Below are 26,595 nucleotides of genomic sequence, written 5' to 3'. Positions count from 1 at the left end.
ACTCTTGGCAAGGGATGGGCTGCACCTCACTAAAACAGGGAAAAAGGTACTCAGAAAAAGACTGGCCCAGCTCATCAGGAGGGCTTTAAACTAAAATTGAGGGGGAAGGGTGACCAATCTCTAGAATCTCTAGAACCCAAAACCAATCATAAATCCCAAGAAAACAAATCAAACAAAGGTAGGGAGTGATGAGAAAAAAAGAAAAAAATCAAACAACAATCAGGAGATCCAGCAAAAACATACCCATGGACAGACATAAAAGTCTTAAATGCTTATATACAAATGCTCAAAGCTTGGAGAACAAACAGGGTGAGCTAGAAGCAATAGTATATGAGGGCAGGGGTGACGTAGTTGGCATTACAGAAACCTGGTGAGATGAAACTCATGAATGGAATGGACTGATGGATACAAATTGTTCAAAGAAGCAGGTCTACCAAAAGAGGAGGGGGAGTTGCACTATATGTAAGAAAACACTACATATCTACAGAAATGCACAGGATCAAAGATAAAATCCCTCCAGAATCTATATGGGTCAATATAAAAGGGGAAAAAAGTAACATTGCCATAGGGGTATACTACAGGCCACCCAACCAATCAGAAGAAATAGATGAACTCTCTTTGCCAACCAGTTAACAAATGTATGTAGGAAGCATACCACAGTAGTAATGGGAAAGTCCAACTACCCAGATATCAGCTGGGAGACAAACTCTGCAGCGAACGGGAGATCAAACAGATTCCTAACCAAACTAGGTGACAACTTTGTCATCCAAAAAGTAGAGGAGAGAACTAGAAGTAAAGCTATGCTGGACCTAATTCTTACTAATAGAGAAGAAGTGATAGAGGAAGTTGAAGCTGCCGGAACCTTGGGCAAAAGTGACCACATCATACAGGAATTCAATATACCGTATATACTTGAGTATAAGCCGACTCGAGTATAAGCCGAGACCCCCAATTTCACCCCCAAAAACTGGGAAAAGTTGTTGACTCGAGTATAAGCCGATCCGCCGTTCTGCATGCCTCGGAGGCTGGATCCGCGCTCTGCAAGCCTCTGGGATCCTGGGAGGCCTAATGCAAGCACCAGCCCGCCTGCCTCAGGTCTCCCCCACCCCCAGATACTGGGCTTCAGCACAGCTGGCTGTCTTGCCAAAGAGAAACATCTGGGAAGGAAAACCCTGTCTTACCTCTTTCCCAATTCTGCCTCTGCCCTTCCTCCTACCAAGGTGTTCTGGGACTAGTTCCCTAGCCTTTTGGAGCTTTTGGTGTTCGCCCATCAGCTGTCTACGGGGAGGCAACAAAGCTGCCTCTCTAGGCTTTGAGAAAAGGCCCCTTGCACAAAAGGCAGCTTCAGGATGAGCTTCCAAAAACCCTTTCCTTCCTTAACGCCCTCCCCACCTTCCCCCAGAAAGCCATATTTCTTTTTTTTTTATTGAAAATTTTTATTGAAGTTACAATATTATCCCCTCCCCAACCCACCCCAGAACCCCTCCCCCTCCCCCATATTTCTTCAATAACAAAAACATAAAAAGCTGGTTGGGATGTACTCGCTGATTTCCCCCCCCCCTTTTTTTAGATGCTAAAACTAAACTCTCCCTCTGCCTTCCAACCAATATCCCTTTTTAAAATCTTACCTTGGCTCCAGATGGAAGAGTAGAGGAACTAAGCTAGTAAGGAGAGAATTTTTTTCTGCAACTTTTTACTCCTGAAGTAGTAGTAGTAGTAATAGTAGTAGTAGGGATAATAATAATAAATCCCTAAAAGTTGTGCCAGAAAATGGAGGACGCTGGGTCTTTGCAAGTTTTAGCTGTCTATCAGACTGCCTGAAAAGGGAGGCCTTCAGGCAGCCAGGCGGACAGCTAAAGCTTGCAAAGACCCAGCGTCCTCCATTTTCTGGCATAACCGTCGGAGATTACTTTAAAAAAAAAACAAAAAAAAACTTCAGAGGAAAAACAGCTGCAGAAACATTTTGTCTCCTTGCTGGCTTGGTTCATCTACTCTTCAGCCAGGAGGGAGTCCAAGGCCTAGAGAAGGAGAGCTTTGCAGCATCCCTATGGACAGCTGATGGGCAGACAGCTGAAAGAAGCAGGCAGGCAGGGCGCGGAGGAACGGAGACCTGCAGGTCTCGGACGGCGGTGGCTTGGGAGAGGTGCGCGCGATCCCGGAAGCACCAAAGCCTCGGCCGCGCACAAGTCCTCGGTAAGTTTTTTTGTTGACTGGAGTATAAGCCGAAGTGGAATTTTTCAGCCCAAAAAGTGGGCTGAAAAATTCGGCTTATACTCAAGTATATACGGTAATGCAAACACTTGCAATAGAAAACAACCCAACCAGTCTTAAACTTCAAAAGAGCTGACTTTAACAAACTCAGAGAGAACATAGGAAAGATCCCATGGATGAAAATCCTAAAGGGGAAAACAACTCAAGAATATATGTTCAGATAATAGTTATTTATCCTTTTTAAAACCTTTGATTAACAAATTGCACCGACAAGGGGCATCAAAAAGCTGTGTACTAGTTATGGTTCTTGACGTAGAGAAGACTGCAATAATGAGTAGCTTGCCAAGTGGAAAGGCACCAAATCCTTCAAAAATAAATCCGTATCATCAGCCTATTTAGAAGGTTTCCAAAGACACAGACCAAGGTAGGGAGGACACTCCAGAGGAAATAAAAGCTTTTCACAGTTTATATATTTTACAAGATCATCAGTCTTCATCAGTTTAATTCTGAGTGCTTAGAATGAGTCATCCCTGAAAATAGTAAGTGATTGCTGAAGAAGATATAATATTTCTCCCCACAAATGTAAACTTTCACTTGATTCTCCTCGGCTGTCTTGAGATTTTCTTGCATAACCCAGACAAGGACATTATGCAGCACACATTTGAAAATCGTGATCATTGATCCTGGTGCTCTGCTCTCTGTGGATAAACTATAGTCTCATATCAATAGTTTCCATTGATTTTGCTGCAAACAATTACCTGTTACTTTATTTACTTTTCGCTTTAACTCAAAATTCTTAGAGGTAATAGTAGTACCAATCATACAATATTATATTCTTAATATTTTCATTTGCTTCTATTAAACGAGTTGTAAAGTACTGTGCATGGCTTGCCATGCTGGGATCCTGTGGAACCCCAGTAGCCCCTTATCTTGTTCATCTTACTCTTTGCTCCCCTGCCTCTTTTACTGGAACTTGAAGGAGTTCCCACAAAGGAGGGAACCTGTGAGGTAAAAGCCCCCCTGAGCTTCAGAATCTTTATTAAGGGAAAATACGCGGAGTCCAGAGAACCTCCTTTCCTGGGAGCAAAGTTGAGAAAAGGTAATATTAGCAGACTAATTTGAGAATAATATTAATTGAAGGTGGAATAAAGGGCGGAGGAAAGTATTTTGGGGGAAAAATCAGAGGAAAATACATATTCTAAAAATTATCAGATAAAATAAAAATGTTTCCAGAGTGTTATGGTTCCTTTTAGCCTTGGAAAAACATTTTTTATTTTGTACTGGGCTCTGCTGTTTGGGGAGAGATGGCTGGTGAGTTCCCAGCTGTTTGGGGGGGGGTATAAAACAAAGAGAGGCAATGTTAGGGGTTGCAGGAGTATGAATGGAAAACAAAAAAACAGGGACTGGAAAAGAACATTAAAGTACTTTGATCAGGTAGAAAAAAATGAAGAAGGGTTGAATCTCATCACAAATGCATGGATAAAGAGGGAATGGGATTATCGACCACTCATCTTACCCCAAGGTAACTTTGAGCAGTTTGCAATATTAAAAAGATAAAATTTTGCAAAATCTATTCACAATAGGAACTAAATAATAAAAATATAAATATTCATCCCTAATTAAAAAATGGGGAGGAAGGGCATAGTGCATTGCAGGTGAGAAGGGGGGAGGTGGGATCTGTTATTCTACAAACCACCCCACCCCACATCACTGTTCCCTCCATTGGAACCCCAAGCCAGCTGGTCAAAGGTTTGGAGCTGATCTCACTCCAAGGGGCAAGATGTTCCAAAGGGCAGGCACAATGGCACAGAAGGGTCTTCTCCTGGACCCCTGTAGCTGGAATACCCTGGCCAGCAGGGCCCACTGCATGCCCCCTCTGCCAGCACAGGTCGGGGGAGCAATCCCAGTGGGATGAGAGGGTTCCTCAAGTAGCCTGAACCCATTTCATGGGCTTTAATGGCGATTACCAACACCTTGAATTGTACCAGAAGCAAACCAGCAGCCCACAGAGAAGTGGTGTTACATGGGGCACCCTTGGAGCCCCCCAAACTGCCTGTGCTGCTGCACACTGCACCAGCTGTTGCTTCTGAATGCTTTTCAAGGGTAACCCTGAGTAGAGTGCATTGCAGTAGTCCAACTGTGAGATGACTAGGGCTTGAATGACTGAGCGCAAGGATCCTGATCCAGGAGAGGCCACAACCAGCAGGCAACCAAAGCTGTGCAAACGCTTTCCTAGCTATTGACTTCAAGCAGGAGTTGCAAGTTCAGGAGAAGACCCGATGCCACCCCATCCAGAACAAAGATGTCAAAGTCCCTTAGGCTCCATGCACCCAAAGCCATTCAGTCTTGCCAAGGCTCAGTCGAAGTCTGTTGCTCCCCACCCAGGCCTCTCAGCCTCCAGGCACTGCCAGAGGGTCCCACCAGCATCCCTTGGCTCACCAGGGTTGGAAATATAGAGTTGAGTCTCATCCACATACTGAAGATAACCCAACTCGTGGCAACTGATAATCTCATCCAGCAGTTCACATAGTTATTAAAAAGGAGTGGAGAGAGAGTATGGAGACCTGTGGCACCCCACAAGGTAGCGGCCAGACCTCACACCCCTATTAACACCAATTGGGACCAGTCTTGGAGAAAGACTGTGCTGCCCAGCACCATCCCCCGTAGCCAGCCCAAAAGGATAACATGGTTGCTGGTACTGGAAGCCTCTGGGAGGTCGAGGAGAACCAGGATGTATGCACCATCCCCCTCCCCTTCTCGGCAAAGACTATCCACAGCATGACCAATGCTGTTTCTGCACTGGGCTCGCTCAAGCAAAGAGGGGATATGTTGATGAGACTTGAGTGAATAGATGTGGACTATGTTGAGGGACTGAGAAGGCAGAAACAGAGAGAGAGAAAGGAAACATACAGGAAAGGGGGGAACTGAAAGAATATGGAGGTCCATGGCAGAAATTATCAGAATGGAAATGGTTTTCAGATCATAGGTAGGCAGGACCAGAAGTGGAGGCTGCAGTTTTGATCACAGGAAGGGAGTTATAGTTTATAGTTTATAGTTTATTTGATTTATATACCGCCCTTCTCCTTGGTAGGGACTCAGGGCGGTTCACAGGGCATATATAAAAAAGACAATACAAAAATTAAAAAAGGATTAAACCCATGCCCAATTAAAACAGTAATACAAATTTAAAAAACAATTAAAAACCCATAATCCCCCATCAGGCCAGACCAGCTATTTCAAACAGGTGGGTCTTCAGGCCCCGACAGAAAGTTCGGAGGTCTGGTGCCATCCGGAGCTCCACCGGCAGTTGATTCCATAATGCCGGAGCGCCCACAGAGAAGGCCCTCCCCCTGGGGGCCACCAGTCGGCATTCCCTGACTGGCGGCACCCTGAGGAGGCCCTCTCTGTGGGAACGCACAGGGCGGAGGGGAATCGATGCCGGCAGCAGGTGGTCCCTGAGGTATCCCGGACCCATGCCATGTAGGGACTTAAAGATCGTAACCAACACCTTGAACCTCACCCGAAAGACAACTGGTAACCAATGCAGCTCGCGGAGCAAAGGTGTAACATGGGAGCACCGGGAAACTCCCAAGACAACTCTCGCGGCCGCATTCTGTACCAGTTGGAGCCTCCGAGTGGTCTTCAAGGGAAGCCCCATGTAGAGAGCATTACAGTAGTCAAGGCGAGAGGTCACGAGCGCATGAGTGACCGTACACAGGGCATCCCGGTTCAGATAGGGCCGCAACTGGCGCACCAGGCGAACCTGGGCGAAAGCCCCCCTAGTCACGGCCACTATATGATCTTCCAGGGTAAGCCGTGAATCTAGGAGGACTCCCAAGTTGCGAGCCCTATCCACGGGGGGTAAGAGCTCACCCCCCATAGAAAGAGATGGAACATTTTGAATGTCCCGGGATGCCGAAATGCACAGCCACTCAGTCTTGTCAGGGTTGAGTTGAAGTCTGTTCCTCCCCATCCAGACCCGAACCGCCTCCAGGCAACGGGACATCACGGCGAGGGCATCACTGGGGTGGTTTGGGGTCGAAAAGAAAAGTTGGGTATCATCTGCATACTGATGATACCCAACTCCAAAACCACGAATGATCTCACCCAGCGGTTTCATATAGATGTTGAACAAGAGAGGCGAGAGAACCGACCCCTGAGGAACTCCACAAACGAGAGACCTAGGGGTCGATCTCTGCCCCCCTGCCAACACCGACTGCGAGCGTCCCAGGAGATAGGAGGAGAACCACTGAAGAACTGTGCCTCCCACTCCCAATCCCCTGAGACGCCGCAGCAAGATACCATGGTCGATGGTATCGAAAGCCGCTGAGAGGTCTAATAGGACTAGGACAGAGGAATATCCCCTATCCCGCGCCCTCCAGAGATCATTCACCAGAGCGACCAATGCCGTCTCCGTGCTGTACCCGGGCCTGAAACCCGATTGGTAGGGGTCCAGATAATCCGCTTCATCCAGGACTAGAGGGAGCTGATGCGCCACCACACTCTCAACAACCTTCGCAAGAAAGCGAAGGTTGGAGACTGGACGAAAGTTGTTCAAAACAGCTGGGTCCAGGGCAGGCTTCTTGAGGAGAGGTCTCACCACCGCCTACTTCAAGACGGTGGGGAAATAACCCTCACTCAGAGAAGCAGATATAACCGCCTGGAGCCAGCCTCGTGTCCTCTCCCTAGCTGCATAAACCAGCCAGGAAGGGCACGGGTCCAACAAACATGTGGAGGAGCTCAGCCTCCCCATAATCCTGTCCACTTCATCAGGGGTCACAGAATCAAACTCTTCCCAGATAACATTGACAAGACCGCCCGTGTCCTGATCGCCTGACTCTGCCCAGCTGGAGTCCAAACCGGTCCGAATCCGAGCGATTTTATCCGACAGATGTTGACTAAATTCCTCAGCACGACCTTGCAAGGGATCCTCCCTCACCTCCTGATTAAGAAGTGAGCGAGTCACCCTAAACAAGGCGGCCGGGCGATTATCTGCGGACGCGATGAGGGTGGAGAAGTAGTTACACCTCGCCACCCTCATCGCTGCGAGATAAGACCTAATATAGGTTCTTAACCGCAACCGGTCGGGTTCGGATCGGCTAGACCTCCAGCAGCTCTCTAGGCCCCGTTTCCGACGCTTCATCTCCCGGAGCTCCGCGGAGAACCATGGAGCTCGCTGGGATCTGCGCCGGGTCAGGGGCCGCAAGGGTACAACCCGGTCAAGTGCCTCAGCGGCTGCCCTTTCCCAGGCTTCCACTAAGGCATCAGCCGAGCTGTGAGCAGTGGAGGCAGGTGGGGACCCCAGCGCCGCTTGGAATCTATCAGGATCCATTAAGCGTCTGGGGCGGTACCATCTAATTGGCTCCGTACCCCCACGGCGGGGGGTGGCAAAGCGGAAGACCAGCCGCAGGAGATGATGATCGGTCCATGACAGGGGCATAATAAATGGAGAGCCCCCACCTAGATCATCCAACCACCGTCTAGATAAAAAAATCAGGTCAAGGGTGTGGCCTCCCTCATGAGTTGGCTCTGAAATTACTTGCGTCAGGTCCATGGCCGCCATGGAAGCCATGAACTCCCGAGCTAGCTCAGATGAACCTCCCAGGGATGGTAGATTGAAGTCTCCCAAAACTATAAGATTGGGAAACTCAACCACCAAACCCGAGAGGATATCGAGCAGCTCGGGCAGGGCTGCCGCTGTGCGACTAGGCGAAATGTACACCAGCAGCAAGCCCAACTGCGCCCCAGGACCAAATCTCATAAAGAGAGACTCACACCCGACTATCTGAGGAACGGTGGTCTCCCGCGGACATAAGGTCTCCCTAATGGTAACCGCCACTCCCCCACCCCTACCTTGAGCTCGTGGCCGGTGTAGCACCCGGAAGCCTGGTGGGCAGAGGTCAACCAAAGGGACCCCACCCTCTAGGCCCAACCAAGTCTCCGTGATGCAAGCCAGGTCCGCATGCTCACCCTCAACTAAATCCCTAATAAGGGGAGCTTTATTAACCACGGACCTGGCATTCAGGTACACCAGCCGGAGCTCAGGAGGCTGCACATCCCCGCTCCCGGGACCTCGGGGAAGAACCAGAGGGTCGGAGCGCCTCACCGCTTGTAGACAGCGGAGACGGCCCTCCCGATAACGATATGGCCCCCTGTCTATCCGCCTGCTGCCTTTCCCCGTCGTGGGAATTGGTAATCCCACGACCCGCTCATGAGCCCCAGATGTAACCACTACCCGCTCCCCCCGAACGCCGTCAGACCCAGGCCTGGCCTGCAACAAAGTTGTTTGGCTACCCCCCACCGCCAGACAACCACTACCCCCCACCCCCCTCCCCAACCCCCTAAAAAATTTGACTAAAAAATTAACCAGGGGCCTCTTATTAAATTTATATCGAGAACCCCTGGCCTTACCCGGCCATCTCTCAGGGTCCCAATAATTGAGCCCCTCATCGAGACTAGGGGTAGAAAAGAAGGCGGGACGCACCCAGGAGAGGGGGGCACCCCTGAGGGCGAGTAAGTCCGTATCGGAATATCGATGCATACAGTCAGCAAGTCCAGAGAGGGCAGTCCAATAATTAAAACCAACAGGAGGATCGAAGGAAAGGAGTGGGACATTTGGGCCATCCACCAACCAACTGCCACTTGGTTGGATGCTCCCAGGGGCACACCACAACCCGTCCTCTCACAACGGGGCGCGAGTCTGCCTCCGGGGATGGTCCAAAATGCCCACCCTGGGTGGGGCAGCACCCACAGAGCTCCCACCTCTATGGGGCTGCCGATGTAAAACAGGCCACTCTCCCACTGTGGCCTGTGCCCAGGTCCGTCCCAGTCCAAAGGGGAAAGAAGGAGGCAGATGGAAAGTTAATAAATAAGATAATAAATAAGTTAATGAATAAGTTGGCAGTCCGCTGTATCGCCACCGTTGCCACAGATATCGTTGCTGCCGGTAAAACAGGCCAATGGGCCACGGAGACGCCACCATCGCCATCACCGTCGCTAAGTTGAAACCCAACTTCACTTATTTCATTGAATAAATTTATATAGCTGCCCAACTCACACATATGTGAACAGGGTAGCTAACAATTTTTTAAAAAAATGCTATATTGCCAGTAGTGAACAATTTACTGTGGATTGGCGAGGAAGCTTGTGTTCTCAGGATCAGCTGAAATGTTTTGATTGAGAAGAGGGTCAAAAATAGGAATGCTGTGTTTGCCACATAAAATGTGGATCAATCCCACCTAACCTGCTTATGTACAGCAGGATCTACTGCAGTAATGTTGAAGAGGCCTTAAGGAGTATAATGTATTGGCCTTTTTCTATATGTGTGAGTGTTTGCTTATGTTGCACTGCTTGCTAATTGCTTGAGTTTAATTGCTAAGTGCTAGTTCATGTGTATGCTTGTAATGGTTGCTAGCCGGCCCAGACTGGTTGTCTCCAGCCGGCTAAGTAGGTCTTTGGGCAGGAAACCTCTGCTTTAAATCAATTGGTCGCCGCCTACCAGCCAACCATATAAATAGCTGCGCATCAGCTCACTTGTTGCTTCTGTTATGTCTGGCTTTCAATAAAGCCAGTTGCTGTTTTGAACCTTCTGTCTCGCTCAATGTCCGCAAGAAACGGCTACACAACACTGGCGACGAAGGTTGGATGTGCTGCTTTATCGTAAGAGCCTGAAGTCACTACGGGGTGAGACCAGCACCGAGCCTGGTAGGAAACAGCATCCCTCCCCCTCGGTCTGCCTAGCAAGCCACGCTGGAGACCACCCGGGGAAACCAATCCCAGGGCCTATGCAGAAGCCAGCAGCATGAGACAACATGAGACACAAGCCGCGAAGACTATGCACCATGGCAAAGGTTGGAAATTTCAAGGAATTCGACGTGACGCACCCAGAGAGATGGTCATCCTACATTTCCTGCGTGGAGAACTACCTGCGTGCGAATCAAGTCAAGTGAAGATGGGCTGAAGGCCACGATCCTCCTCTGCATGTGTGGCCCAGCCACCTTTGATATCGCTGAGAATTTGGTCGCCCCAGTGCTTCTAGAAACTGTCACATATGCTGACCTCATGAAGAAACTGCATGACCATTTTGAGCCTAAGCTATGGGTGATAGCATGGATGCACGTCTTCGAACAACGTGAACAACAACCTGGTGAGTTGGCAACAGAATTTACCACAGCGCTTCATCAAGCTTCACGACTGCAATTTCTCTGACCTAGAGGAGCGACTAAGAGACTACTTAGTCTGTGGACTCAGGAACAGGGAGCTCCAACAAAAACTTTTTGCGAAGGAGACTCTCTTACTTCAAGAGGCCTTAAAGGAAGTTATGGTGGACTAAGCTGCCGGAGGGGTTGGGAAGGCATTGTGGCCCTCCAAAAGTGTGCCATCTACAGAAACCGTCCACCACAAGGACGCCAAACAAGTGGAAGACACCTACTGCAATCACGAAATCAACAAGATTCAGCGGCATCACGAAAGAAGAATGAGGCTGGCTGACAAGGCAGTTCTGTTGCAGAGGCTGCCATCAATGCACGGATTGCCGTTTCAGGACAGCCATGTGCCGGATGTATGGAAAACCAGGCCACATCGCTGCCATCTGTCGAGGTCGCCAGAGGGACTGCCACCTGGACGAGACTTTCAGGAGAAGTACCGGGGCTCTGGGGCAACACCAAGTAAGGTTCTGCTCCAGCCGCTGGAGCATTTTTTACACAGGTGCCCACCAACCTCTTAAACAGAAGTTGCGACTGCAGGTCGAACTTCAAGGAGTTCCATGTAAAATGGAACTGGATACAGGCTCTGCTGTGTCCATCATCCCCATTGGAACTTTTTGGCATGTTTGCAGCTGTAGTAACAGATGGGTCAAACCACAACCATCTAATATCCTACTGACTGACTTCCAGAATTCCAGATTGGTGGTCAAGGACGAGGCCACACTTGTGGTGAAGTTCAAGGGGTTTTCAGGCCCACTATATGTGATTGTGGTAGATGGCCAACAAATGAGCCTCATAGGACTTGATTGGTTTGATGCATTGGGCATTCACCGGACTCAAACAACAGATTTGTCTTCTGTCTGCAGATGTTTTTGGCCCAAGTTTGGGAGTGTACAAGGGCCCTCCGATAGCTTTTAAACTTAATCCCCAGGTCGCACCAATTTGGGTCAAGCCCTACTGTGTGCCGTTTGCGTTAAAGCATAAAATTGATGCAGAGCTGGACAAGCTTTTTAGTTAGGGGGGTTTGCAGCCCGTAGACAGTGGGGAGTGGGAGACCCCCATTGTAATGGCACTCAAGGCCAACAGAGAGGTACAAATATGTGCTGACTACAAGTATACCATTAACTGGGCACTACAGCACCATGCGTACCCCATCCCAGTCATCAGCCATATTCTGGCGTCGTTGCAAGGAGGCCACGTGTTTGCTAAATTAGATTTAGCACAGGCCTACCAACAGCTGCCGGTGGATGAGGCCATCGCAGCCGCCCAAACGATTGTTATGCACAGGTGGGCCTTCAAGGTAAAACACCTTCAGTTCAGGGTAAGTGTAGCCCCAGGGATTTTTCTGGGGATCATGGAGCACACGCTCAAGGGCATTCTGGGGGTCTGCATCTACTTCGATGATGTACTTATCGCTGGGGAGTCCACAGAAGTTCTGGCTGAGTGGCTTAGAGTCGTCCTTCAGTGGTTCTGCGCCGCGGGACTTAGATTAAGGAGAGAGTAAAATTGGGGTTCCGTCCACAGAATTCCTTGGGTTTTGAATCAGTGCCGAGGGCATCCATCCTGCAGAGTCAAAGCTGAAAGCGATTCAGCTGGCACCAAGCCCTAAGTCCAAGGGAGAGCTTCAAGTCTTCTTGGGCCTCCTGAATTTTTATCATTCATTCCTCCCCAACAAGGCCGCAGTGGCAGAGCCTCTTAGACAAAAATTCCCCATGGCAGTGGACCAAGCTCCACAAAAGGAGTTTTCAGGCAGTCAAGGCGTTGTTGTCCTCAAACTTGGTGCTCATGCACTTTAACAAAAAACTGCCAGTTTGCATCGCGTGTGATACATCCCCATATGGGGTTGGAGCTGTGCTGAGTCACTTGTCAGCAGATGGGAGACAGTCACCCATCGCCTATTACTCGAGGACCTTGTCCTCAGCGGAGCGCAATTAAGCGCAAATCGACAAAGAGGCCATGGCCATCATGGCTGGGGTTAACAAGTTCCATGACTATTTATATGGGACAGTCTTTAGTGACCACAAGCCCTTGCTAGGCTTGTTCACAATGGACAAACAGACATCTCAAATTCTGTTGCCACGAATGTTGAGGTGGTCTATCTTCCTTTCGGCCTATGACTACAGGCTGATTTACAAACCCGGCAAAGAAATGGGCCATGCAGACGGCCTTAGTAGATTGCCCTTGCCGCATGTGGAGCCAGATCCGGCTCCAGCTGCATGCATTTTAGCAATTCAAGACTTGCCAAGAGTTTCCCCTACATGCAGGAGATGTTGCTGCAGAAACGGCAGTCAACAAAATCCTAAGTTGCGTGTTGGCTTGGATTCACACAGAATGGCTGAAAAATAGTGGGGAGCCCGATTTCCAGAGTTTTTTCAGTCAGAAAAATGAACTTTTAGCTCAGAAGGGGTGCATCATTTGGGGTAGCAGGGTCGTAGTCCCCAGTTCACTCAGGCCCAGAGTTCTCCAGTCTCTGCACGAAGGCCATCCAGGCATCGTCTGGATGGAGGCACTGGTGAGGAGCTACCTCTGATGGCCATGGCTAGATAACGCTATCGAGGCCCAAGTACACGGATGTTACACGTGTCAACAGTCCAGACCAGAGATGCCGCAGCCCCCTGTCCACCGATAAGAGGAAATGCACACACCGTGGTCAAGAACCCATGTAGATTTTGCTGGGGCCTTTCAGGGACAGTTGTTTTTAATAGTGGTCAATAGCCACTGTAAATGGTTGGAGGTGGTTCCAATTCCCAATATGACTACTGCAAGGACCATCCAGGTGTTGCAGTCATTGTTTGCAACGCATGGGCTTCTGGACGTCTTAGTCTCCAACAACGGAGCCCAGTTCACAGCATCAGAATTCCAGGCCTTCCTCAGGGCCAATCTCATTAGGCACGCCACATCGGCTCCTTTTCACCCATCGTCAAACGGGCAAGCAGAATGGATGGTTCGCACAACCAAAGAGTCCCTTAAATGCATTATTACAGTGGACTGGCACCGTAGGATGGCCAACTTCTTGTTATGCCAGCATACAATGCCTTGTACGGCTACAGGCAAGAGCCCCACAGAGCTGTGTTGGGGCAAGAGACTAATAACAAAATTGGACAGACTACACCCCGAAAGAATGGCGTCCGACACAGCACACCCGAAGGCACCTAGGCATTTACAGGTGGGGGACTGGGTTTGGACTCAGAACAATGGGCAAGGGCAGTTGTGGGTGGCAGCAGAAGTTGTTAAAGTGTCAGGGCCACTGGAAGATGGGCGAGTCATTCGCTGATATGTAAATCAGTTGTGCCGGCGACTAACGGAGCAGTCGTTGGCTCAGGATGTCCAGGGGGAGCAGACCTGGAGTCCACAACCTCACACTTCAGCAGAGCAGGTTGGACACTCTGAGACATTTTCTACGAAAGAGAACAGGGACGGGGCCATAAAAGCACTCCCCCCAACCAGACCGCAGGGGCCAGGCAGTCACCTGACACCCAGCAGCAGCCATGCCAACTTAACGGCACCATTAGACTTTGGGCTGGGCCGACTGGGATAGGCCAGCCAAAGGGACTCGGGTTTATTTGACTCCACTGAACCACAGAGCCCAGGTCTACCAAGCACAGCAGACAAACCGATAGACCGGGAGATTTCGGCAACCCCCGACACTCTGAACGAGCCCAAAGACCCCCCAAATACCTTCAATATTTTGTAACCAATTGAATGTGTGTACCATCCAGGGGGAAGGGGTGTAATGTATTGGCCTTTTTCTATATGTGTGAGTGTTTGCTTATGTTGCACTGCTTGCTAATTGCTTGAGTTCAATTGCTAAGTGCTAGTTGACATGTATGCTTATAACGGTTGCTAGCTGGCCCAGACTGATTGTCTCCAGCCGGCTAAGTAGGTCTTTGGGTGGGAAACCTCTGCTTTAAACCGGCCAACCATATAAATAGCTGCGCAGCAGCTCACTTGTTGCTTCTGTTATGTCTAACCTTCAATAAAGCCTGTTGTCTCGCTCAATGCCTGCAAGAACTGGCTACACAACAAGGAGTATACAGGAGCATATTTAAAGGTTTATTTTAAGTCAGATATCAAACTGGAGAGCTAAATCATTAAGATTTCCAATTTACTCTATACAGAATATTCCATTATCTGAAAGTGTTGTGCACTCAAGTCCTTGATCAACTTGCACAGATGCCTTATATCCATTTGACCCGGAGAACTCAGGAGCACTATATGAATGTATGTCACAGAGAAGAAGGGCTCAGGCTATTCTCCAAGGCACCTGAGGGCAAGGCAAGAAGTAATGGATGGAAGATCATCAAAGAGAGATCCAACTAGAACTAAGAAGAAATTTTCTGACAGTGAGAACAATTAACCAGTGGAAAAGCTTGCTACCAGAAGTTGTGGGTGCTCCATCACTGGAAGTTTTTAAGGACAGATTGAACAGCCATTTGTCTGAAATGATATAGGGTCAAGATAATTGTAAAGATGATATCCTTTAATGTGGTGGAATATAGTTTTGATTTTCATTAGAAAGAGGATGATGAGTTACTAGTCCAACACCTGTGCAGAGCATCTGCAGTATAATACCAAATCATTTGGCACATGATTCTAAGCCTTTTTGTGCATTCTTACTCCGGTGAGGAAATTCAGAGTTTTCACGTGACTTTTGCTTTTCTTCCTTTTCTCCTCTACAATCTCATCCAGAAAAGCAGCTTTACAGCGGGCAGTGGGAATGGGCAGACTCCGGGGATGAAGGGTAAGAGAAGTGCTGCTGAGAGCTGGTTGTGTTAAAAGAACTTGGCGAAATTTCACATTAGGGCACTTAAGCCTCTTTATGCTTTTTTTTTCTTGGAAGCAAAGGGTCTTGGGTGTTATCACAAGTTCTAATAAGGTAAATTACAAGGTTGTAGGGTGGTTTTGTATTTTTTAAAAAATGTAGTTGTTTTTCAGCCCTGTGTCCCAACGTCATGCCAGGCATCCTGAGAAAGGGAGAGCATTATTATGAGAAAAAAGAGTCTAATGACTTTTATTCAAGGCCTTGATTGCAGGTTGTTGATGTGATTTTGCTAAGGAGGTGTCAAACAAAGAGCAAAGATGTGTAATGCCTAGAGGGTCGTGGAGGGGGGAGTTTTTTACTCTGGACTCAATTGTTGCCTAGGAGATAGCTGCTTGCAACTATTTGCAATGGCTTCTCCTGAAAAGCTGGGATGTGAACTTGGAAAGCAGAGGTGTTCCCATTGTAGCTTGATACATGAGGCTCTGGGCTTAGCAGTGGTCCTGCCCTTGGACTCCAGCTGTAGTGCTAAGCAGCAGGCTGTTAAAGGAGACAGCCATGTGGTTGGGGGGGCCACCAACCATCTGGCAAGGGATGGAATGAACCTCACAAGAACTGGAAAATATATATTCAGAAAATGACTAGCTCATCTTATCAGAAGGGCTTTAAACTAAAATTGAGGGGGGGGCAATCTTCATGACTTTTAGAACCTAATTCCTAGCAAAAACCACTAGATAACCAATCATTTAAGGAGGTAGAGAGTAAAGAGAAAGAAGAAGGGAAAAAAGGGGAAAAAATAGTGAACTAGAGAGTGATGGAAAGGATAGAAAACCCAGATACAAAGTAGGAGATAATAAGAAACATACCCAAGACCCATAAAGGACCCAAATGCTTGTACACTAATGTCAAAGTTAAGTGAACAAACAAGGTGAACCTGAAGTACTAATACATGAAGGCAGATTGACATAGTTGCCATTGCTGAAACTTGGTGGGGTGAAACTCATGACTGGAATGTATTGATGGAAGGATACAAATTATTCAAAAGAAACAGACCTAATAAAAGAGAAGGTGGAGCTGCATTATATATAAAAGATCACTACATCTCTGCAGAAATCCACAAAACCAAGGATGAAAAACTAGAATCCATATGGGTCAATATAAAAGGAAAAAGGAATGACATTGCTATAGGCGTATACTACAGGTCACCCAAACAAGCAGAAGAAATAGATGAACTTTTTGCTAAACAACTAACAAATGTATGTAGAAAATATACCACAGTAGTAATGGGAGACTTTAACTACACTAATATGAACTGGGAGACAAACTCTGCAGCAAATGGGAGATCAAACAAATTCCTAACCAACCAACTTTGTCATCCAAAAAGTAGAGGAGGAAACTAGAGGAAAAGCTATACTAGACCTAATTCTTATTAACAGAGAAGAATAGCATAGCATAGCATAGCATAGCATAGCATAGCATAGCATAGCATAGCATAGCATAGAGCTGGAAGGGACCTTGGAGGTCTTAAAAATTTCCAGTGATAGAGTGCCCATGATTTCTGGGGGTAAGTTGTTCCATTGGTTGATTGTCCTCACTATCAGGAAGTTTCTCCTTAATTCCAGGTTGCTTCTCTCCTTGACCAGTTTCCAAATATTGTTTCTCATCCTTCCCTCTGGTGCTCTGGTGAACAACTGACGCACTCTGCCTTGTGGCAGCCCCTCAGATACTAGAAGTGATAGAGGGAGTTGAAGTTGCTGGAACTTTGGGCAAGAGTGACCATGCCATATTGAATTTAATAGAATATAATCCAACAAATGTCTTAAACTTTAAAAGAGCTGATTTTAACAAACTCAGAGAGAGCCTAAGAAAAAATCCATGGTTGAAAATTCTAAAGGGAAAACAACTCAAGAAGCATGGGAAACTCTGAAAAATATGGTCATAAAAGCCCATTTCATCACAATAACACTGAAAAAGAAAAACAAGCAATTCAAGAAGAAACTAGCATGGCTGCCCAAAGATCTCTCTGATAAACTGAAAGACCAAAAGGACAAGTACAAAAAATGGAAAGAGGGACACATAACTAAGGCTGATTATCAGCAGACAGCTAGAACATGCAAAGATGAAGTCAGGAAAGCAAGGGCTCAGAATGAACAAAGACTTGCAACAAAAGTCAAAGATACCGTATTTTCTGGCGTATAAGACAACTGGGTGTATAAGACGACCCCCGACTTTTGAGAAGATTTTCAAGATTTTTCGTCTTATAAGCTGGAAAATACTTACATGCCAGTTGCCAAGTGTCCAACACAAGCCCGATTCAGCCCTGTCTGATGCAGATGGTGCAAAGCCTCCCTTTTGAAGCCCAAAGGGGCTTTTCCTTCCACCCACCCTTTGGAATAAATGCAAGAGCTGCGTTCACATGACGCACTCTTCCAGGCCAGACTCTACAAACGGCACGCCAGAAGCCACAACCACCGCGGGAACTCCGAGTCCCCGCCTTTCGGCAGCCTGCACAGCTGAGTGCAATCCTGCTTTGAGAGCACATTTGCAGACGGAGCAGCTGCCACGTCTGGAGCCAAGCCCCGCCCAGCAGGCAGTCAGCCAGGCAAGCCCGGAAGACACGCTGGAGAGCCGGGCTTGGGGCGGCCATGCCGAGGCTGGCTGGTGAGGGCTGCTGCGTGTTCTGCGGGTGAGAGGGGCGCCAGGCCGCCAAGTACCGCTGTCCAGACTGCCAGGAGAGATAGCGGGTAGCAGGGCGCGCTCTGCTTATGCTCAGATGCCGCTTGGGAGAGGGGGGGCTTCCTGCCACTCCCGGGATCTGGCGTTTGCAAGGGGGAGGGGAAGGGGCTTAGAGGCTCTTGGTGGGAAGGGAGAGTCACGTTGGAGGGGGGACTGGACTAAGGAGGCTTGAAGTTGCTTTGCAAGAACGGGGACGCTCGATTGATTTATGTACTATTTTCCGGCGTATAAGACGACTGGGCATATAAGACGACCCCCCAACTTTTGAGAAGATTTTCATGGGTTAAAAAGTCATCTTATACGCTGGAAAATACGGTAATAATAAAAAAAGTTTCTTTCAACATATAAATAACAAGAAAAAAGCGAAGGAAACAGTAAGTCCACTTAAGAGAGAAGATGACAGGGACATAACAGATGGCAGAGAGAAAGCAGAAATGCTTAACTCATTCTTTGCATCAGCCTTCACACACACACCCCAAAAAAACCTATTGCCCAACCTACCAAAAAATAACTATAAAAAGACAGACTAGAAATAAAAATTAAAATAAGCAAGAAAAATGATTAGAAAATACCTGTCCGATCTTGATGAATAAAATCCCCGGGAGATGATGGATTAAAATCCCAGAATTCTGAAGGAGCTGGCAGATGTCATCTCAGAACTGCTGTACCATATCTTTCAAATATCCTGCAAAAAACAAACCAGGGAAAGTACAGACCAATCATCGTAACATCATCCTGGGAAGATACTGAAAAAGATAATAAAAAACAGATCTGTGAACATCTAGAAACAAATAAAGCTATAATTAGTAGCCAGCACGGGTTTGTTGAAAACAGATCATGCCAAACCAATCTTATTTCATTGGTTGACAAACCGTACTCAATGAGTAGTCCTCAATGGTACTACATCCACATGGAGGGAAGTAAGCAGTGGGATACCACAAGGCTCTGTCTTAGTCCAGGACTCTTCAATATCTTCATCAATGACTTAGGTGAGGGAATAGAAGGGGAACACATCAAATTTGCAGATGACACTAAGCTGACAGAAATAGCCAACACCCCAGAAGACAAGCACGGGATCCAAAAAGATCTTGGCAGACTTGAACAACATGAAATTTAATGTGGAGAAAAGCAGTTTTACACCTAGGCAAGAAAAACCAAATGTGCAAGTACAGATTAGTTGAAACCTGGCTCAAAAACAGAAACTGTGAGAGGGACCTTGGAGTCCTAGTGGATAATCATTTAAATATGAGCCAGTAGTGTGGGTCAGCAGCCAAAAAAGCTAATACAATCCTGGGTTGTATAAATAGAGGCATAGAATCAAAATCACGTGAAGTATTAATACTGCTTTATAAAGCCTTAGTAAGGCCATAACTGGATACTGCATCCAGTTTTGGTCACCACATTACAAAAAAGAAATGTTAAGACTTTGGAAAAAGTACAGAGAAGAGCAACTAAGATGATTAAAGGCCTGGAGACAAAAACATATGAAGAACGGTTGCAGGATTTGGGTTTGGTCAGTTTAGAGAAAAGAAGAAGTAGGGGGGACATGATAGCAGTATTCCAGTATTTGAGAGAGGTTGCCACAAAGAGGAGGGGGGTCAATTTTATTTCAAAGCACCAGAGGGCAGGACAAGAAACAATGGTTGGAAACTAATCAAAGCGAGAAGCAACCTAAGGAGAAACTTCCTAACAGTGAGGACAATTAACCAGTGGAACGACTTGCCTTCAGAAGTTTTGGGTGCTTCTCCACTGGAGGTTTTTAAGAACACTTACGTACAGTCACTTGTCTGATAGGGTCTACTGCTTGAGCAGGGGGTTGGACTAGAAGACCACCAAGGTCCCCCTCAGCTGTATTCTAATTGATTGATTGAAATCTATATTAGTTCATGATAGCAAATCAAAACCAAGTCATATTGAGTTAGTTTGTCAAAGAGGTGCCTTTTAATGTGTGGTTTATTGGAGAGGATGAAAGAGTTAAACCAATTAAATGAAGGAGTTAAATGTATTAAATTGAGTCTATGTGTGTGAGAATTGTTTTAAGGCCTAAATGTACCCAGGCATTTTTGGACCCAGGCCCCATGGTTTCTGCCTATCAGCACAATTTATTGATTCAGGAGGGGCCAGGAGATACGAATCCCTTTATCATGGGAATTGTTCCTGCCCAGGAAGGCCATCTAGGACTTTAAAGGTAGTGACCATAAAAAATACAATAAAACAAAAATGCATGTTTGGACAATATCTTGGTCAGTTCATTTTAATTTTTCAAGAAAGAATCTTTTGTAGTTGCTGCTTTCTTCAACCATCTCATCCTGATGCTGATTCCTTCTGTGCACAAAAGTTGTTTAGCAGGATTACTGGCAAGGAAGATTCTTGCAGGGAGTGTGAAAAAAAAACTGGAGCTTTTCCCAGAAATTGTTGGAGAAAGCTTCAAAACACTAATTTGTTATGAGGTTAATTCAGGAAAACTTGTCCATTATCAAACAGAAAGTGGAGGAAAGAGCGAAAGACGCAAAGGACAAAGGATTCAAGTATGCTAAAGCAAAATTTGGATGTAACATTAAAACATCCCAGTTTTTTTGGTTTCTCTTCTCAGCAGATGCCTGGTCTAAGAGGTCAAGTCATCTTGAGCCTCATAGTACTTGGATGAGAGACCACGGGGAAGTTCAGGGCTGTAGGCCAGACTGGGTGATCACAAAACAAAATAAACAGTTGTCCCAACAAAGATGCCTGGTTGCCTCCAAGCATTCAGCTAAGCTCCAGGTCTGTTTGCTAAATACTTTTTATTGGATGTTGGATGAAACTTTATCTGAGAATGTTGGGGATGTGAATAACCAAAATAGATTTCAGCAAAGAGGTTGTAGATTAATTTTTAGTCGTTACACTACATGTGAAGAAGCTGATCCAGCCAGCTTGAAAATAGCAAGTTGCCAAACAGAATTTGCTCTGGGGCAATCTGGTTGCTGGGAGTTTTGGTGATAATGTTTCTCATGCCACCAGAATCAGTGTGCTAATATTTGTGGACTACTTAAAAATAATAATTGCTAGCTTAATTAAAAGGCTGTGGTGCAATTTTCATTAAGAAAGATGGTCAGCTAGGTCATGTTGTCAGGACCCACCCCAATGAAGAACTCTTGGAGACAGGATTATCCAAGCAGGAACTTTTACTAAAACATGATTGTCAGTGGGTAATCTAGACAGGATCTGGAAACTGTATTGCAGACTGATACTTTTAAAGTGTCCCCGAGTAAAAACCCCTCCCCTCAGTCCATTTGGTCAGTCCCGGATCAATTAAGGTTCAGGTGTCAAAACCTTCCATGGGAAAAGGGATCTTCCATCCCTTTACGACATTTACTTCCTCCCCTTCAGATTCCAATCGGAGATACAAACCAGAATCTCTCCCCCCCCCTTTTGTTCTTTCCCTGGTTTTTGATGATGGCCTCCAGGCAGGCTGAATAAACAACCTTGCATCTAATGGATAGGGATGGTCAATTAACAACTTCTCTTCTCCTCCTTGGGAATGGCAGAATCCAGTGAGGGATGAGATTTAGGGGTGCACAGATAGGGGTTTAGGAATGGAATATAAATGGATTCTGACACATATCTCTCCAGTCTTGGCTCTCAAAATAATTATTGCAGATTAAAACTTCCACTGTGCTTCTTCTAACTTGCACTGCTATTTTGTGCATCCCCTCATTGCTGCTATTGGCTTCTCTTTTTCCTTCACTTAATTATTTGCTCTCCTGATCCACTTTGTCTGTCTAATTTATAGAGCCTCCCATCTCATGAGCAGGAGACTCTGGGCATCATACAAGAAAACTAAAACAATAAATTTTACATTTATTATCATTAACAAATATTAAAAACATTGAAAACTAAAAAAGGTTAAACAGGAATACTAGGCAGAGGGATCTTGATAGTAATAGGAGCCACCATATCAACTGACTGGGGTCCCCAGGCCAGCTAGCATAACCTGGCCTTGAGGGACCTTCAGAAGCTTAGAAGCCACGAGGCCGTCCTCAGTTCAGGGGGGAAGGGATTCCACAGGGCAGGGTCCCAGCGGGAACGGCCTCCCGTGCAGGACTCACCCAATATAGCTCCTTGGATGAAAGAACCTATAACAGGCCCATTCTGTCAGATATGGTGGGATGGGCAGCCGTCAATTTGACTTCCTTTCCTCACATTTCTTTCCTTCATACTTTCAATCTGCCTTTAACTCAGTCATTCTTCCTGGCTAGTTACTCAGGATATACAGAATTTGCCAACCGGAGAAAGGATGATTTGGGAAACTAAATACTGTATTCTGACGAAATAGGCCTATTTCAGGACCAGGTTAGCTTCAGTTTTGAGGACTTCCAGGGCATGGCCTACTGGCAGCAGAACTTTCTCGAGGGATCTGTTCTCAGTTGGACAAACTTTGCACCTCCTCGCTAATGAACACCCTCCCCTTTCTTTTTTTTAAAAAAAGCTTTAAATCAGTGGCCCCCGACCTTTTGGGCCCCAGGGGCCGGTTCTGTGGAGAAAGGTTTTTTTTCTGTGGACCGGAGGCGGCCTTTGGGTCATGTGCTGCTGGCATGCTGCGGATCTCCCGGTGTTGGCGATCCCTGCTTTAAAACATGCTTGTTTTTATTCATAATGTAAGCTTTTAAGAGGCTTACAAAAATAATGCATAGAATTTGATTCATCACAATAAATAGAGTTAAAATCTGTGCTTAGTAAGGGACACCTAGAACAATTCAGTGTAAAAAAACCATGATGATTTGGGATGGGAAAGCTGAATTCAAACTCCTCTCTTGGTGACTGCAAGGCAGATGTCTGAATAAAGGTCCTCCGCCGCCTTCTTTAGGGATGTTTTCCATCGGCAGCTCTTCGTTACCCAAGTGGTTCGTCATCCAAATAGGGACTGAACCTGATCCTGCTGTGGATCCCTTCCCAGATGAAAGTCAGGAAGGCAAACTTCAGCCCCACCGCCTACCCAAAGCTCCCTGTTCAGAGAAAAGGAGACGAGCTGTTCAGCTGCACGGTAGTCTTAAATACGTGGGCCTTTCTCCAGCCCTGAAATTCTTCAATAATAATTACCACCCGATTCCTTTCCAGGCTTCTTTTTACTCCTCTGTTCATTCAGTTAAAGCTTCTCCAACCTGATTTTCAGATCTAATTTTTCTTATCATCCCTCCCGGCCTCTCTCCATCCCCGCCTCAGGCCAAAGGGGTGGACCTGCCTTCTCTCCTTTCCCATCTTCTTCTTTGCAGGCTCCTTCCTTTCTTGGGGAGTTTTAAGCTCAGAGACAATGAGTCATACTGGCAACTCTCCCCCCCTTTTTTCCCAAGCCCCCCGATTCCACCTTAGTTATCCCCCCTTTTTTGTATCCTTCCCACTAGCTCTCTCCTCGTTCTTTTCCTCCTTGATGATTTTCACGCACTTTGTTCCTCCGTCTCCTGAGGTTGCTGTTTCCTCTTGGGCAACGTCATGTTTCTTCAGAGCAGTTTGTGATGAAAAGCAACTCCTCCTCCTCTCTTTTCTTTCCTGCAACGCTCTTGCACGACTGCCGTCTTTGAACTGGTGGCCTTGGGCGGTTTTTTATTCTTCTCTTTCCCAATTATAAAATCATATTATCTCATCTTTGTTACAGATGGAGATAAGAATATGGGCACTCTCGTTCTTTTCTTTTTGTCAGAGGGAGCAAATTTCTCGTCTGCCTAGGCATTCCCGACTGCTCCCTTCCCTCCTTCCTGGGCAGAGTGTCTTTGGCCAGTCTCGCCTCTTCCATATTTGCCCAGGGAAGTGAAGACCTGAGGCACGAGTCCCAGTGCTCCAGTGCTGCGAGCTCTCAGAGCAGCTCAGATTCGCCATCCAAGGAAAGGGAGAGAAAGGAGAAGCCGGAATGGAATACGGAATCACGGAGTTGGAAGGGAGCTTCTGGTCCAGCCCTCTGCTTGAGCGGGAGACCCGCCACCATTCCAGCCTCTCCTTCAAAGGCTCCGGGGATGGAGCACTGAGCAGAGGACTTTTTAGAGGCCAATAACAAATGAGCTTTTTCTCCTTTCCCTTTCTTTTTGTCTGCCCATTTGTCTAAGGAAGTATCTTTTGGCATGTTAAAAAGCAACACATTAATTTCAGTATAAACCTTTGGCAACAAAGGCCATTGGCTATTCTTCAAAAGCAACTTGGTATTATACAGATCTCCTTGAGAAAGAGGGAACTGAGTAACAAACATATTTAATTTCTCTTTTGTTTACCATCCAAAATAAATCGGTGATAGGAAGTATAGAAACATAGCAAAAAAAACCTCTGGTTTCATCCGTCTCAATAGAAACGGATGAAAAAGTATGCTTAACCTGAAGAAAAGAAAATTGAGAGGACTTGCAACAAATATTTCAAGGGCTGTTGTATAGGATGAGGAGCAGGAATATCATCTCTGAGCAGAAATCACAGAACTGCAGATTTTGGCTACAAATTCATTTTAACAATGCAAACCATCAGTAGTAAAACAGAGCTCTCATTTTGTTGTAGAGATGGAATGAACAGCTGCACAAGTACCTGGTTGAGAATGCTTTCTCATCCATTATGCCTTACATCAAATAGATTGTTAGACTAGATCAGACATGTCAAACACAAGACCCGGGGGCCGGATCCGGCCCGCAAAGTGGTTTCATGCGGCCTGTGAAGCCATCCTGGAAACAGTGAGGGAACGGCCCCCGCTGCCTTGGCCCTGGCCCAGAGACCCTCAGATCTGTCCCACTCCTGCCCAGGCCCCCATAGGCACCCTTGATGCCAATGATGTAGAGCTGGCCACGCCCACCCAGTAGGCCATACGCACTCCAGCCACGCCCACCCAGTAGGCCACGCCCACCCTGGCCATACCCACCCACCCCCCCAAGGGCAACCACAATGCTGATGTGGCCCTCAATGAAATTGAGTTTGACACCCCTGGACTAGATGTTCTCTAAATACTTGCAAGCAGTATGTATTTATTGCGGGTTTCTTTTCTTTCATGCTCCCTAAATTTGCTCCTTTGTCCTCCTCATATCCTGTATGAACTTCCACCCATATAGAAATGCTGTTATTGCCTTGCTTCTACTTAGCCATTCTATTTTTGTCCATGTTTCTCTGTATCCACTTTCTTTTCTAGTTCTCCATAACTTAAAATAATTATTTTTTAAAAAAACTACCATTTTCATACTATATTCTTTTTAGACCCCAAGGCTGCCTTGCATTTTTCAAGAGGCCAATTAGGAGCAGGAATGTGCTGATGGGTGTATTAGTAAGGCAGTTTCAGAGCTGTGCTTTTCTGAAGTAGTGAGGGTGAAGACAATCAGTGCACTAATGAAAGGACTGAATGCGTCCTTGTGATTTTACCCCTCATGTCAGAGTAGGAGAGAGAGGGGATCACAAGTTCAGAGAACTGTACTGGCCAGCCTAGTCCAAGTGTTCTTTTTCCTGCTGGCATTTTAAGCTGAGAGTTAAAGGAGAAAGAAATGTCTGAATCATTCGGACAGAGGGAAGTGTCCAAAAGTCAAGACTACAATTTTTTGGCTGCCTCCAGGGATGCTAATGTAACCTTACCAAAGCTGGTAATATATGTGCTCATGCTGAGCACCGCTTCCAGTGCCACCTGGATGTTTATGAATATTCTGTGTCACCAACCCAGCCAGCCAGATAATACCACCGAAAGTGACGAGGACAGTACTATACTATATATATTTTTCTCGGGAAGGTGGCAGTTAATATTGTAGTCAGTCTTCCCTCAAATAAGGGTGATTCTCAATTTTGATTTTTCCTATCCTAGATTTCAGTGTGAGAATATCCTGCACCCTTCTATACCGCAGCTTGTTAGACTTGCCACCAGCTGTGTACAAAGTTGGTGCGGCCTGCTGAGCTTCTTCCTTGAGGCCTGGCAATGGGTCGTGCTCTTCCAGCAGAAGCAGAGCTGTGGCAGCCCAAACATCTCGTTTCCAGCCTTTGCTCAGCAACTAGAATTTGTCCTGTTTCTGACCCGCCTCTGCCAGAGGCATCTTTGGCGCAGAGATACATTTCTCCCCATAGGTAACGTGACACGTTACGTAGATGCAGATTCTCCAGTCTTCAGATGCATGTACAAAAACTGTGGGCAGGCACATCCTTCATCACTCCCGATCTTTTTTGCTCGATTGCGCTCCCATTTCCTTGATTAAAACCCCTCAAATCTGAGATGATTTCTAGATTTATTGATGCATTGATGTATATATGTGTTTTTAATTGCAACAAAGTCACCGTTCCAGCTTGTTCCTCTGATCTATTAATGACAAATTTCACTGTAACTTTTTTAAGGTAAACAAAAGTATCTCTGTGCCAGCCGAAATGACTGCACCATTGATAAATTCCGAAGGAAGAACTGTCCCTCCTGCCGCCTGAGGAAGTGCTACGAAGCAGGGATGACCCTCGGAGGTAAGTCTCGCCACGTTTCGGGACTGTGCTGTGTCCTTTGGGTGTCCCAGAACGTCATGAAGCTGAAACTCCGGTATGAAATCACAGGAGAAAAGATAAAAGTCTATGCCAAGTGTGCATTAGATGAGGTCCGGATGAGCTTTTATCACATGAGACAATGAAATGAATCTTCCATTCCTTGATGCAGGACCTAAACAACCCCGTCAGATATAACTCAAATGAACCTGAGCCTGTCACAAAGGCAGGTGTCCATACTCCCCA

At 46.6% G+C, this 26,595-nt stretch overlaps 1 protein-coding gene across 1 annotated transcript in view; it reads left to right on the top strand.

Annotated features, from left to right (window-relative positions):
• AR (androgen receptor) overlaps window positions 1-26,595 on the top strand; it is a 239,674-nt gene that overhangs the window by 132,628 nt on the left and 80,451 nt on the right. The window contains exon 3 of the mRNA XM_081336937.1: window positions 26,218-26,334. Within this exon, the coding sequence (XP_081193063.1) occupies window positions 26,218-26,334 (117 nt within the window). The remainder of the gene's footprint in view (window positions 1-26,217; window positions 26,335-26,595) is intronic.

This window comes from Vipera berus (genome assembly GCF_964194415.1).
Source record: "Vipera berus genome assembly, chromosome: 11".
NCBI classification, from domain to species: domain Eukaryota; kingdom Metazoa; phylum Chordata; class Lepidosauria; order Squamata; family Viperidae; genus Vipera; species Vipera berus.
The sequence above is the reverse complement of the archived record's forward strand: the minus strand, read 5'-3'. Positions and strand labels throughout refer to the sequence as shown.